Source organism: Lissotriton vulgaris, chromosome 10 (assembly GCF_964263255.1).
Source record: "Lissotriton vulgaris chromosome 10, aLisVul1.2, whole genome shotgun sequence".
Taxonomy (NCBI): domain Eukaryota; kingdom Metazoa; phylum Chordata; class Amphibia; order Caudata; family Salamandridae; genus Lissotriton; species Lissotriton vulgaris.
Window position 1 is genome coordinate 859,297,611 of NC_141698.1, and position 14,087 is coordinate 859,311,697.

Consider the following 14,087-nt stretch of genomic DNA (forward strand, 5'->3'; position numbering starts at 1 on the left):
TGATGGATGGAATGCTTGAATTAATCTCTGCCATTAGCAATTGCTCTGGCGCATCCCAATCCATTGTTTTGCGCCCACCATGCCACCTCAGTGCGGACCCAGCCATAAGCAAATCAGTCTTGATCCTTCTCCTCATGGGAACTGTACAGCCTAGACTGCCAAGCCAGGTCCCTCCTAATTCAGAACTCAAGCAATCCATGACCGTTTTTTGCAATTGATTTTGGCTCGTCACCACGGTATTGTTAAGTTCCAGTGGCAAAGTGAGCCTGGGACCCACGTCTGGGCATACCCAGCACCTTTTGGGCATCAAATGCAAAAAGAACAAGGTGATGGATGGAATGCTTAAATTAATCGCAGCCACTTGCAATTACTTGGGCCTCATCCCAGTCCATCGTTTTTTCCCCCACATGCCACCTCAGTTTCGATCCAGCCATATGCAAATCCGTTTTGACTCTGCTCTCCATGGGAAAAGTCCAGCAGGAACTGCCAAGCAAGGTCCTCCCTGAACCAAAACACAAGCAACCCAGGAACGGTTTCACCCTTGTTATGGGCTCATCAGCCAGGTAAAGCTTAGTTTCAGTGGCCCATCTCAGGACTATATTTCTCAATCAGATGTAGCTCTTGTTATAGGAAGGTTAGAGACGCCTGTTTTTGGCCTTCATTACTGCTTTTATTTGCTCTCCACCCGTTCCATATTTCTTGTTACCTCCCCCTCATTTAATACCTTACTTCTGTTGCCAGGCGTTATTGTCCCCTTCCGCCGTCTGTCTTATCTCTAGTGGCCTCAGTTGTCACCTCTGTTGTGTACTTTCTTTTCCCAAGTTGTTCTGGGACTGCCAATATCTGATCTCCATCATTGTGACTCCACTTTTCCCAGGGTCTCAGTGTTTACCTGTAATTCAATCACAGAGAAGCCAGAGAGTTAGAAACAACAGTCCACTTCTGTCAGGCCTATCACTATCCGCTTTCCCTTCAATGAACCACACTGCTGCTGCCTTATGAGCCTTTAGTATGATGGAAATATTTAAATTTCTTCATTACATTGATCACTTTTACTTATATATCAATTTTGCTTTGGCTATACCATTTGATACCTTGATCTTATTGTTAAAGTTTATAAGTATTTGACTTAAGTCTTACCTATTTATCTCTTAATTAAAATTTGACAATACTCCTCATATGTTCCTATGGGGATTGGCTTGCTGCTCTGGCCTACCCAACTAGATGTGAGCCAAAGACCCTACAGGAACTGTTTGCCAACTGGTGTCTGCATACGTATTCCAATATGCTGGTTTCTCAGACATTACTTTCCTGTTCTTTTACCTGCTGTTTTTGTTTTCGATGTGTGTACCTCTCTCTTATGTTTCTGCCATTTATCTATACCTTCCCTTCCTTCCTTCTCATCTCCTTTTCCTACTTCTTACCTGTGCCACCTTTTAACATATTTTTTCCAACTGCCTTGTCCTCATTTGGCCTCCTCCTAAACTGTCCGTTTGTGCTGCCCTCACTGTATTCAGATAGATGTGGCCTAGCATCCTTTTTACAGTACACCCTTTCCATTTTATGTGGCTTTTGGAGAAAATATCATTGATAGATTTTCAATTCTTGTAATTTCAGAAACTGTTATAAAACTTTTTTGCATTTCTTTTAAACGATTATTTGGTATTTCATACTGGGTCAAATGAAGGTGTTACATAAAAATCACCTGGTTTTCAGCAAGTTGAATATTTATAAGTTGGGACGTTCATGTGTCTCCAAGTTCGCATGGTCTGCGTTCTCGCGCAGCGTTCTCGCCGGAGTCACGCCAGAGTCCAGCCCGTCTGCGCCCGTCAGCGTCCCGTAGGCGACTAGGGCGACGGGCTGGACTGGTCTCTGGCGGCCTCCTTATTCTTCTTCACCATCATGCTCCAATATTCGGCGCAGGAGCTCCGGTCTTTACAAAAGATGGGGGGCTCTTGCCGTAAGGTATTTCCGGCCCGCTACAAGGGTAAGAGTCGGTGCCCTGACTGTGGATGGTTGCCACAGAAAAATCGGGCTCCCGTGTTAGACAGGGAGGTAGATAGCGTTAAGCATCTCTGTTTGCTTTTAAATACCAGATCTCTCAGCCGGCATGTTCTGGATATTTATGATCTTCTGGTAACAGAAAAGCCTCTGTGCCTGATGTTGACTGAGACGTGGCTAGGGAAGCTTTCTAACCCCGATATTGCTGCAGCTATCTCCCCTGATTATAATATCTTTAGGCAAGATAGACTGAAAGGGCGAGGGGGGGGTGTGGCACTTGTGGTAAACAAACGAGCCACCTGTACCACTGTTCCTATGGATGCCATCACGGGATGCGAATCCCTCGCTATCTCCATAGTATTATCGCCGCACCAATCTTTTAAAGGACTTCTTGTCTATAGGCCCCCAGGGCCGACAGGCACCTTTTTTGAAGAGCTCCAGTCGATAATTTCGACACTGGTGCTCAGATCTGAACACTGCATATTGGCAGGCGACTTCAATATCCATATGGATGATGAAACGGATGTAGACACAATCAAAATGATGGATGTGACGGCTCCTCTCTGCCTTTCTCCATATCATTGTGGACCGACGCATGAAAAGGGCCATATCCTGGATCTGGTCTTCTCGACGACTTCTATAGAGATGTCAGTACCTTTACAGGTGCTATGGTCGGATCCCTGGCTGGTCAAGTACTATGTGTCGGAGGCAAGAAAACCATCTAGTGCTCCTCCCCGGCAGTTTTGCCAAGGATCGAGGGGGCGTTCCATCGGGTGACTCCAGAACTGCTGGCACAGGCATGTCTGGCTCACCCTTGCCTCTTGACAGGGGACCTAGAAAGGGATTCAGAGTTGTTGCAATTGTGGCTCACGGAGAGGCTGGATGATCTTGCCCCGGTGAGGCCTCCTCGCAATACTGCAAAACGGGCGTCCGCCCCCTGGTTTACCGAAGCACTGGTGGCCTCACGACGGCAGTGCAAGGTGGCAGAGAGAGCGTGGCGTTCGCAATATGATCCCGCGGCAAAACTTGCCTACAGAGCCTCTGTCAAAGCATACCATCGCGACATTCTCTCTGAGAAAAGAGGCTATTTTTCAAGGAGAATTGAGACTGCCTCCAATTCATGCAAGGAGGTATTTGCCATCGTGAGGGAATTTATGGCCCCTCGTGCTTCTTCGACTCAGGTACCCCCCACGGAGGCATGGGTGAGTGCCCTTGCCAATTTCTTCACCTCCAAGATCAAGTTGATTCAGGACTCTTTTCCCTTGAAGGGGCCTGAAGTTTCTTACTATTCAGAGGGTGTCTCTGTTTTAACAGCTAGTGCAGACCCGGTTCTGGCAGACTTTCCACCGCTCTCAGCTTCCTCGTCCTTGGACCTGATGGCCTGCCTTAAATCAGGATCACCTCTTGACGCATGCCCTACCAAATTTTTTGCTAAAATGGCTGAAGTCATTAATCCCATTGTGAGTCCTATTCTGAACCGCTCTCTCAGTGAAGGCGTGGTCCCTCAGGCCTGGAAGTAGGCGATGATCATCCCATAAAGCCTGGCCTGGACTCGGAGGTGTTGGCTAATTACAGGCCTATTTCGCTTCTGCCCGCCTTTGCCAAGATCCTCGAGAAGCACGCGCACAAGGTGCTCTCCGATTATCTGGAATCCCATGATCTACTGCACTCCACTCAATCCGGCTTCCGCACCAACCTAAGCACCGAAACAGCGCTCCTGGAAGTTTCGGAGGCAATTAAGGAGGTGCTGGATTCAGGAGGCAAAGCGATGCTTGTGATGCTCGATCTGTCGGCGGCCTTTGACACCGTCCCCCACGAGGGTCTCCTCGCCAGACTTTATGAGATCGGTCTGAGGAGGACGGTCTTCAGCTGGTTTCGATCATTCTTGGCCGGCCATCGACAAGCGGTCTGGGCCTCCTCCAGCTCCGCCGATATGCCGTCACTGGGTGTCGGAGTCCCTCAGGGCTCAGTGTTGAGCCCGACTCTTTTTAACATCTTTATGACCCCTCTGGCGGCACTGGCGGAATCTTTCGGGCCCAGATCGTTTCCTATGCCGATGACACCCAGCTCCTCTTTACTTGCGGGAAAGGAGCGGATTTTGATGGAGAGAGTATCCGGGGTTGCCTTGGGGCTGTTTTTAATTGGTTCCAGCTTAACAGCCTCAAGTGCAACTCGGATAAATCGGAGGTACTTTTCTTCTGCTGCAGATCGGACCCAGACTGGCAGGAATGGTGGCCTGCGAATATGTTTCCTCCTGCAGGCTCCTCCCAGTTAGCCTAGAACCTGGGGATTAAGATCGATAATGACCTGACGCTGCGATCCCAGATTCTTGGTCTTACTGGCACCTGCTTCGGTCTTCTCCGGATGCTCCGCAAGTTTCTTCCTATACTACCGGAGGATCATAGGAAGATAACGGTTCAGGCTATAATCGGTTCGAGAATGGATTATTCGAATATCCTCTATCTCGGCCTGCCGGAGTATCTGCTGCAACGACTGCAGGTGGTCCAGAACTCGGCAGCACGGGCCATTTTTGGATTACCCGGCCGTGCTAAAACCTCGGGCCTCCTGCAGTCACTCCATTGGCTCCCCATCCGGAAGCGGATAGTCTTCAAGGCCCTGACCTTGGCCCATAAAGCTCTACATGCTTCAGGAGCAAAATATCTTCAAAAAAGGCTAGCTTTTTACCATCCTGCAAGGTCCCTGAGGTTGGGGTCTTTGTTTCTTGCCGTGGTCCCTCGCATAAAAAGGGCACGTATAGGAGGTCGATCTTTCAGACTGTTGGCTCCGCAGCTTTGGAATACTCTGCCAGTGACACTGCGCAGTACCTCCAATCTACTGGCGTTCAGGAAGGGCCTTAAAACCTGGCTTTTTACTTTGTAAATATCAGTCTTGACTGTTAGTTAGGGATTTTCCCACTTTTCTGTTTTTTCTTTCTGTTATGTTGTGATAAAGCGCCGGGACACTCTTTGAGTAGCCGTGCGCTATACAAGACAAAAATAACATAACATAACATAACATCGTGTGGGGACCCCTTACCCAGTACATGTGTTAAGTGATTGTGTACAAATAAAAGTCCATTATTGTATTCTTGTTAGCTTCTGAAGTAAGCTGGCAAGGATTTCCAGTTATTAAATGATCTTCTTGCCTGGCTTGGTATTTAACACATTCCTGTATTCCTCCTTTCTCAAATGCCCATTTGAATGATTTTTCACAGACAACTCATGTCTGTGTGACCATTCTGTAAAAGATGCAAGCACAGAAAGTCCATGACAGATACACTTAGCACTAAGTTATTTTAGCTGTACTTATATAGCGCATAGCTACCCAAACATTGGGGCATCCCAGCCCTCGCAAAGGGGAGACCAGGGAAAGTGATGCTAGCTGGATAAAAGTCAGCCAGGTATAGTCAGTTACTGAAAGACTAGGGAACATGGGTGCAGCAAACATACATATCGTGCACTAGATGGATGAGAACCACTAGGTTTTTATGTGTGTTCTAAATGCCCAATGATCGTGTGTGCTGCGTGCCAAGAGAGGAATAGAGTTCCATAGGGCTGGGGCCAAGGACCTAAAAGAGCGCCCTCCCGCTCTACTCCTACATACCCTGGGAGTACAAGCCAGATGCTGGTCTGCTGATCGCAATGCTCATGTGGGAACATATCATGTACAGAGCTCCTGAAGTATCTGGGGGGCCAAACCGTGTAAGTTCTTATGGGTGGTGCAGAGAGTTTTGAACTGGCGTCTCTATTCAATAGGCTGCCAGTGTAGACGCTGCAGGAGATGGGATGTATGGCAGTGCTTAGGGAGGGCAAATAGAATGCGGGCAGCTGCATTCTGTGCCCTTTGAAGTCTCTTCATGACCGTTTTATTTACACCGAGTAACAGTCCATTGCACTAATCGAGACGTGACAGCACCACCGATTGAATGATCACCTGACGAGTGAAAGCATAAAAAAAACCAAGATGGGTTTCATACCCCGAAGGTGGCCAAAGCATGTACCAGCCACTTTTTTTGCGTGAAGTTCCAAAGAGAGGGAGTTATCCATCAGGACCCCTAGATTCCTAACAGCACTTTTCGTTTGGGGAGGAGTGCCCAGTGCAGCAGGCCACCACTGGTTCTCCCATTTATAAGTATCCAGGTCTACCAGGAGCACCTCCGTTTTTGAGGAGTTGAGTTGAAGATAATTATCTGCCATCCAGTTGGAGATGGCCAGGACATCTTCACAGAATTTCAGTTGGTCTTGGCTGGGTAGCTGGTGAAAGTGAATATCAATTGCGTATCATCCGCGTATGATATCATATTAATCTGACGAGCTTTGGCCAGAAGGGCTAGAGGACAGACATACACATTAAATAACGTGGCTCTCTGCTGAGGGGATAGATATTGGACAGATAGGGAGGGACCTGGATCTGAAATGAGCGATCGGATAGGCAGGACACAAACCAAGCCCAAGCCTTACCACTGATCCCGATGTCCCCGAGTCGTTGGAGCAGACGTTCATGGGAGACCGTGTCCAAGGCCGCACTCAGGTCCAGTAAGATCAGCGCCGAGGTGTTGCCCATGTCCAGTGATGCCCTTAGCTGTTCTGTAACTGCCAGTAGGGCGGATTCCGTACTATGCTTAGGCCGGAACCCATTTTGGGATCTGTCCAAAATCCCATTAACTTCCAAATACTTGGTCAAGATGCCATTAACATGGGATTCCATGATTTTGGCCAAGTAAGGAAGCAGAGAGATTGGCCGGAAATTTTCCGGCAGAGATGCATCCAAATGCATCCACTAACAGGGGCTGACCCTGCTTCTGAAATCCTCGCTTTGTTGTGCCAACTTCAGAACGAGGCTATGCTTTATTGGCACAGTTCAGTAAGTGTTCACTATACAACATGGAGGTACACAACCAGGATACATTTAAAATGTATGCAAATGACTGTGCAGCAGAAGTATAGTTAATGGTCTTCAAGCTGGTATAAAGACAGCATTGCAAGTAAAATGTAACCGCGCTTGTTGAGGCACATGTGGCATCAGTGTATTCGTAGTAAACATATCGGGGCAAATTCACTTTCTCGTGACCAAGCAAAACCCAATACCCTACATGTAAAACACGCCAAACATGATCTAGCGTGTGCTGCCTGCGTTAAAGGTAAGAGGGAAATTAAATTAACATTGTGGCAGGAGTATTCTATGTAAAGGACATTGGCCATTGATGTAGAACTTTAGCCAATTTGTTCCCAGTGCTACCTGGACTGTATTTGTTGTACTCATCAAATAGAGAAGATATAGACGTTTTTAGGCTCAGGGTGGAGTTTCTGTACTCTTTACGAACATAGCAGGCTAATAGTAATAAATACTGCTCCTACTAATAATCATTGCTATTATTTATTGAAAAAAACGCTAAATTAACTGTGGTGCTTCAGTAATAGAGGCCACCATTGCCCAGTTGAGAATTACTTATTTAAGGCTGGACTAGGCCTAACATGTGAAGTGTCAGGCCCTATTCAAGTGCTTGTTTCACTGAGCTGTCTAACCAGCTTAATGAGATATTGTCCACGTCTTTCTCATGATCTGACGTTGATCCTCTGGGGCTGAGTGGTTGTGTAAGGAAGAAACATGTAGGAGACCAGAAATGACCAGGTCTGTCTGGAATCTTTTTTGATCCACTGTGGAGTAGTGCTGTCTCATTAGCAGGGGTGTTTGGGCAGATTCACACCCCCATTGAGCTGAAGCATACTCCACTTAACCTCGGTCTAAACTAGATTGCTTTGCATTTGCATTAGCCATATTCATAACATCTCTGACCCCTATTCTTCTCTACTAATGAGCAATCCTTTTTTATCTGATTTTTCGGTATTTTGGGCAGGTTAGGACCAGATGTTGTTATCATGATCATGAATAAGCCCCCACTGACTAATTAGAAACCAGACAGAAGAGTAAGTAAGGGTGGCGTTCCAAGTCCTGTCCCTGCTTCTGATGCGCTTCCTCTCTTATTAAGACAGTCCGGCCTTCCCCTTATTAATCCCGACGCCTGCTGCCCTGTGGCTTCTTGATTGCTGAGGTGGATTCCTGATCTGCCGGTTCCGGTTTCAGAAAACATGACGTTTATCCCCCTCTAGTCTGAAGCTGCCTGCCAGTGGGCAAGGTAAATTAACAAATACATCTGTGTGTGCGCCTGTGAGTGTGTGTTTGCACTTCTTCACTGAGCTGGACATACTGGAAGAAATCCTTGACAAGGACAGATACCCAGAGCATATGAGGTGCACCTATGGTAAAGTACTGCCCCCTGGTATGTGGAGGTAATTGTTGGCATATTGGAGGCACACAATGCAAAGTGCTGGTCCTGACATATTGGATGTAATTCTTGATACTTATAACAGCCTACTGGTCCTGGCACATCGGAGGAAACTACTGGCATATAGGTGGCATCTATGGGAACATGCTAGCCCTGGAGGTAATTGTTTGCATATGAGTGTGGGGAGGAGCGAGACACCAATGGCATGATGGTGGCCATTTCTGGAAGTGCCCCTATCATTGTGGCGATAATTCCGTTCTTGACATCAGTGGGTGGACCATTGGGATATGATGGCGTACCTGACAAAATGACAGCCCTGGCAAATTTATGGTAATTTGCTGGCAAATTAAAGGTGATTTGTGGCTTATGGTGGTCACAACCAGGAAAATGCAGGCCCTGGAGGGAATACTTTGCATTAAAATGGGAGGTAATAGCATTATGATACTCAACTCTGGCAAAAAAAGTATGCCTGGCCATATTGGAGATAATTCTGTTCTTAGCAATAGTGGGGGATCCTCTAAGGGTTGCTGGTGCAAGCAGATATGTGGGCCCATATTTATGAGTGTTTCACGCAACGCAGTGAGACACCTTTATGTGCTGTGTGATAGGGAGAGGGCAGGAATGTGCCATATCTAGCAAGATATGGCACATTCCTGCTCTCTGCCTGTGCTGGCCCACAAACTGCTGCCTAGTACCAACGCAGGTAGGATTGTATTTTGTGCAGGAAGGGACACCTTCCTGCCCAAATACAATCCTTTGAGGCTTTTTCCTCTTTTATTCCTCCCCTGGGAAGGTGTAGCATTCTGATGCATTCTCCGATCTACTAGTATTTGTAAATTGAGAAATGCATCAAACTCGATGGGTGGATGCGTGGGAACAACCACGCTCCACCTATAGACATGCCTTCCTTGGACAGAATAACTCAAGGCAGCAACTTGCACTGCCTTGCATTACTACAGATTTACCAAGCCATGCTGGGCCATGTAAAGAGGCTTTGAGTGGATTGTAAATCTCATTTAGTTTTTGCATCACCCTTGTGTCCCCTTGCATGGTGCATCGGCTACGCAAAACTCTGATTAATATGAGCCTCATTTCTTTGCTGAAAACTCGTCACCCTGCACAAATTATATCCTCTGTCAGAAACAAATTTGGAGCCTGGTTTATGAGACACAACTCTCCCCTACTACAATTTTGAATGGGATTTAGGACGAAGCAGCGACTGAAATGATGAAAATCTGTACATGGCCAGTAGATTGGACTCTTCCCCGCATATTGGGTTGTGTTCTACCCCTGAACCATCAGTGAAAGATAGTGTGTCCTACTGTAGTGATGAGATGGATGGTGGCGGTATTGACTTACAGCTTCCAACTTTGGAAGTTAAAACTAATATGTTAACATAAATTTTACAACCTGAACAGACTCTGAGCCTTTACTACCATTTAATGAAACGTTAATGGGAATCTGGTCTAAGACTTTTTCTTGTCTACCAGTCAACAGGCTGGTTTATTTATTTTTTACAGAGTTTTATATAGCGCAAACTTAACCCGAATCAGGTATCGGTGCGCTTTACATAGAACCAGTATTTTTGTTAGGCACGGTGAGATTAAGTGATTTGTCCAGAAGCACAGGATGTTCAGATCCATTGCCGAGACTCAAACCCAGTTCCCTAGATTCGAGGTCGACCGCCCTAGCCGTTAGGCCAACTCCTCTCTACCAGGCACCAGATTCCAGGGGACCATGACTTCTTGATACAGCACCCTATGCCTGTAAATATACTGGTTCAGGCTCCCACCAGCAGGGTGAACCGCAATTCATTTCCTATGATTCTCCGAGAAAGAGATTTGAAGAGAATAGAAGCTTTCGGGAGACAGATGACTTCCTTGGCCATTCTAGCCCGCGGTTCAGTCAATGTCAGCTGACTGCTGGCTGCTGGGGAGGTATTCTTATGCTTTATGCAACATAGTTGGTGAGATCTTGCTGGTAGTCCCTTAGAATTTAGAGCCAATTTCACTCAAACCATCCAGGAGGTTCAGGATGCAGCTAAATATATTATCCGTTCTGGTCTGGGGACTACCAACTGCTTGGGTACAGCGGGCGGCAGTAGTGTGATGCTTCAGCGTCCTGCTTGGATTAGATCAGTGGGCTTCTCCTGAGATGTACAGACATCACACATGAATGTTTTGACAGGTCTCACCTGTTTGTTGAGAAGGCTGATTCTGCCGTTGAGAGTTTTAAAGAGAGCTGGGCCATTGCGTGATCCATATGCCTCAGCAGTTTTGACCCTCTCAGGGCTACTCCGGAGGTTTGTTGTTCTGGAAGCTCCAAGGCCCACCAGTCCCACACCAGGCACCCGAGTGCTTTTGTGGACAGGGATCAAGCCGACAACCTCCAGGCCACAGGGGCATCAAACTTCACACTCACCCGTCCCTTTGGCTACAGCCTCCAAACTACTTTAATTTGGTTTTAGTGCCACACGACCGACTGGTGGAAGGCAGTATCAGACATTTCCTGCAGGGTAGCAAAATCTAATATCCTACAGGTGGGGACATCGGATTTTTTATTGAGACTGTGCCTTGCCATTACTTTTTGACCTGTCTCATCTGTCACCCACATAAAAACAGCTATCAAAGGAGCAGTTGTACATCTTGCTTCAAGAGGGACAGGCTCTTTAGGGAAAAGGAGCTATAAAGAGAGAGTTCCAGCTGTGGAAGTATGGACTGATTGTTACTCACGCTATTTCCTCATGCCGAAGAAGTAAGGAGAACCTATTTTAGATCTCTGAGCATCTTTTTGTGGAAGGAGAAATTCAAGATGCGCATGTTGGCCCGTGTTCTGTCTGCCCTGGATCTAGACGACTGGAGGACGTTTTTGAACTGCAGATCCCTCTACATCCTTTCTCTTGCCCATTCTGTAGAATGGTCTCCTTTCCCACCTAAAAAGGTCTCAAACTAAAGGTCTTAGCGCTGGTACCTCTGACCGTGTTGAGCTCTGCATCCAAGAATGCGGATGTAGACATGCAGGGTGGCTCCAATGTCACTAACTGGTGCACTGAAGTCAGCGAGTAGCTGCACAGCACCACTACCGGTGCATAGGAGCAATGGTGTTTAAATCTTCCAGGTCCAATCTTGGACCTGGGGATATTCTAATTAATCTGAAGTTAGATAGAGTATCCACCAGAAAAAGCATTATTAAGGTAAGTAACTTTTTCGTCTGGAAAAATGCAGAAGTGAAGTGTGAGATGAAATAGTGTTTGTCCTAAAGAAGGCAGAGCAAAATCAATACAAGGGCCAAAACAATGTTGACACTATTTTTAAAATAGGGATGTTAGGGGTGCTAAAAACTCTCCCAGATTTGAGTCAGTGTGTACTTCTGAATCAGTTGAAGTTTTAGAATATATTTAGGCGTGAATTTGTCTTCTTGGGTGAGGTGTATTTACGGTTTGTTTCAGATAACTTTTAAACTTATTGCAGTCATGTTTCTAAAATTATATAAAGTTTTGCACTAAATGTAGTGGTGTTATGAAATTGTGAGGACATTGATGATGAAAAGAACAAATTTGATGAATCAAGCAAACTCTTTTTGTGTTTTTCTGATGTATTTATTGTGAGTAGAAAATTATTTGAAATGCAAGGAAAAACTAAATACAAATTGTTTGGTAGGTAACTAAGTTTTATAATAGTGCTTGAGGGTACCAATGATTTTACACTTAATGTATGAGACTTCTGAAAATATTTATAAAAATAAGGATTTATTTTGATCAAATTAATCCAGCCTCCCACCTCCTTTTTAGAGTGAGGTAAATTTCACTTTAAGAGTAATTAAAATAAGAGATGATCTTTGGTAAGCTTCATCCTTAGAACTGACTAACCGCACTTGATTAATGCCGGTCCTAAACATGGATAAGAAATATAGTAGGGATATTTATATTTGTAGTCACCATTGACTGCTGACTTTTTATGGAGTACAACTGACAGCTTAGTCCTCCGAAAGTGAAGCTATGACTGGGTCTAGGATCTATTGGAATGAAATAACAAATTGTTAATGGAATTGCCAAGGGCATTTTCAGTTCGTCCATTTTAGAGTTTTGTAGCGATGCTAATGCCCTCCTTTTTTGCTGTAGAATCCAGAGCTAACCTTAAAACAAACTCTTGCACAGGAGTATGGGGAACAGTATTTGAGAACTGTAACTTGGTCCCCAGGAAAATATCAACTGCATAATGATGGGTACATTCTTTCTGGTGAAGGATTTCTGGTGGCGTACTGCGCATCCTTTCCACTGGTACGGCTAGTCTTTTCCAGACTGCTTGCTTGGTGTTCCCTTTATTTAAAGAGTGACACTGGAGTTTTAGACCAGTGTTCACTGTCTCGTTAGGCACACAACATTATTTTTACAACAACCCGATATCCATAAGGCAGCTTTCTGAGGTGCTTCCAAATCTTGGAAAACAGCCATGCTAAGCTCACAGTTTCACAAATTCAAAGTTTTGTCAGCCAAATAGTTCTCAGCAAGAAAACCGGCATTCAAGGAGTTAATTTTACCATTAAAAATTTTTGGGGGAGCAATACTATTATCGATCAGTAATACAACGCGTTTCAGATGAACTTTCAGCCTTTTACTGTGAAAATGTGTTGGAATTAGCTCTTTGAGTACAGGCTTTCTTGCTTAGAAAATTATTTTTTACTATTGCTGCAAACTGTTGCTTAGGAAAGTGTGAGTGATTTCTGAGAGAGGCTATGCTGATGTAGACAAAAGATGAGGCCTCAGCTACTGACATAGTAAGAATTTTATCTTCAGAGTAGGTTCAATTCTACACCAGTTGCCAAAAAATCTGTAACATGCAAGGGTTTTGCAGGAGACAGGTCAAACCAAGAGGGATGGGTTCACATGTCCCCTAGCTATAGCCACACATTTTAATAGTTGGGCAAAGCAGGTTCCAGTTCATGTCACTTGTTAGTGGATGTCTATGAAATTGGGTAGATTGAATGAGACAGTGTGTTGACTGGGTGAGCTAGAATTGCTACAATGAGGAACACAGGATTGTCTTACACGAATGAACTGGAATAGGTGTTTATCAATAATTAACTCTATTCACTTTATTTATTACAGCTTTGGATCACTGACTTGCTTTGCTACTGCCCTAAAACTGAAAGAGCATCACAGCCTTGAACCAACACATATTTTTGTATCCGGTTCGTCTGCCCCTCATGTAAGAGTTATGTTTTTGTGAATCTCTTAATCTTCTTGAATAGGAAGTCTACAGTGATCGCATAACTACTATTTGCTTCAGCTTTTAAACAAATTTAAGCTAGACTATGGAACTTCAGACATTCTTTAGTTCACCCCTTGACTAGAAATAAGGCGGATATTGCTTTTAATTCAGTTAGGATAACTGCTTACAATGTATGGTAGTAAACCTGACGAACTAAATAATGGTTTGGTTTGATGTAACTGTAACAGAAGAAAACCTAATGACTTATGAGTTAATAGGGCTTATGGTTATTTATAGTCCATGGAACAATAGCAATATTTTCTATTCTGTCATGAAATAGATATGTTATTGTGCATATACATTGTTTAAAGCGCTGTAATAAAATTAACTTTAATGTGTCCTTTTATCGCAAATCTTCATACAAATGGTTTAGCTCTAATTGAGGTGATTCTTGTAATATATATGTTGAGTATTTTAATTCATGGCGACTGAGTAGCCTTATTACAGTGAGTAATACATTTGAAAGTCGTAAAATGACAATACTCTATTATAGGATATCTTTAGTTCAAAGTTGGTAAAGCTTTGTATGA

General features: G+C 44.8%; 1 protein-coding gene across 5 annotated transcripts in view; it reads left to right on the forward strand.

Moving 5' to 3' along the window:
• The window catches only part of OLAH (oleoyl-ACP hydrolase), a 174,412-nt gene that overhangs the window by 77,373 nt on the left and 82,952 nt on the right, over window positions 1-14,087 (forward strand). For all 5 annotated transcript variants that reach the window (XM_086941812.1, XM_086941810.1, XM_086941811.1 and 2 more), the window contains exon 4: window positions 13,395-13,494. In XM_086941812.1, coding sequence (XP_086797938.1) covers window positions 13,395-13,494 — 100 coding nt within the window. The remainder of the gene's footprint in view (window positions 1-13,394; window positions 13,495-14,087) is intronic.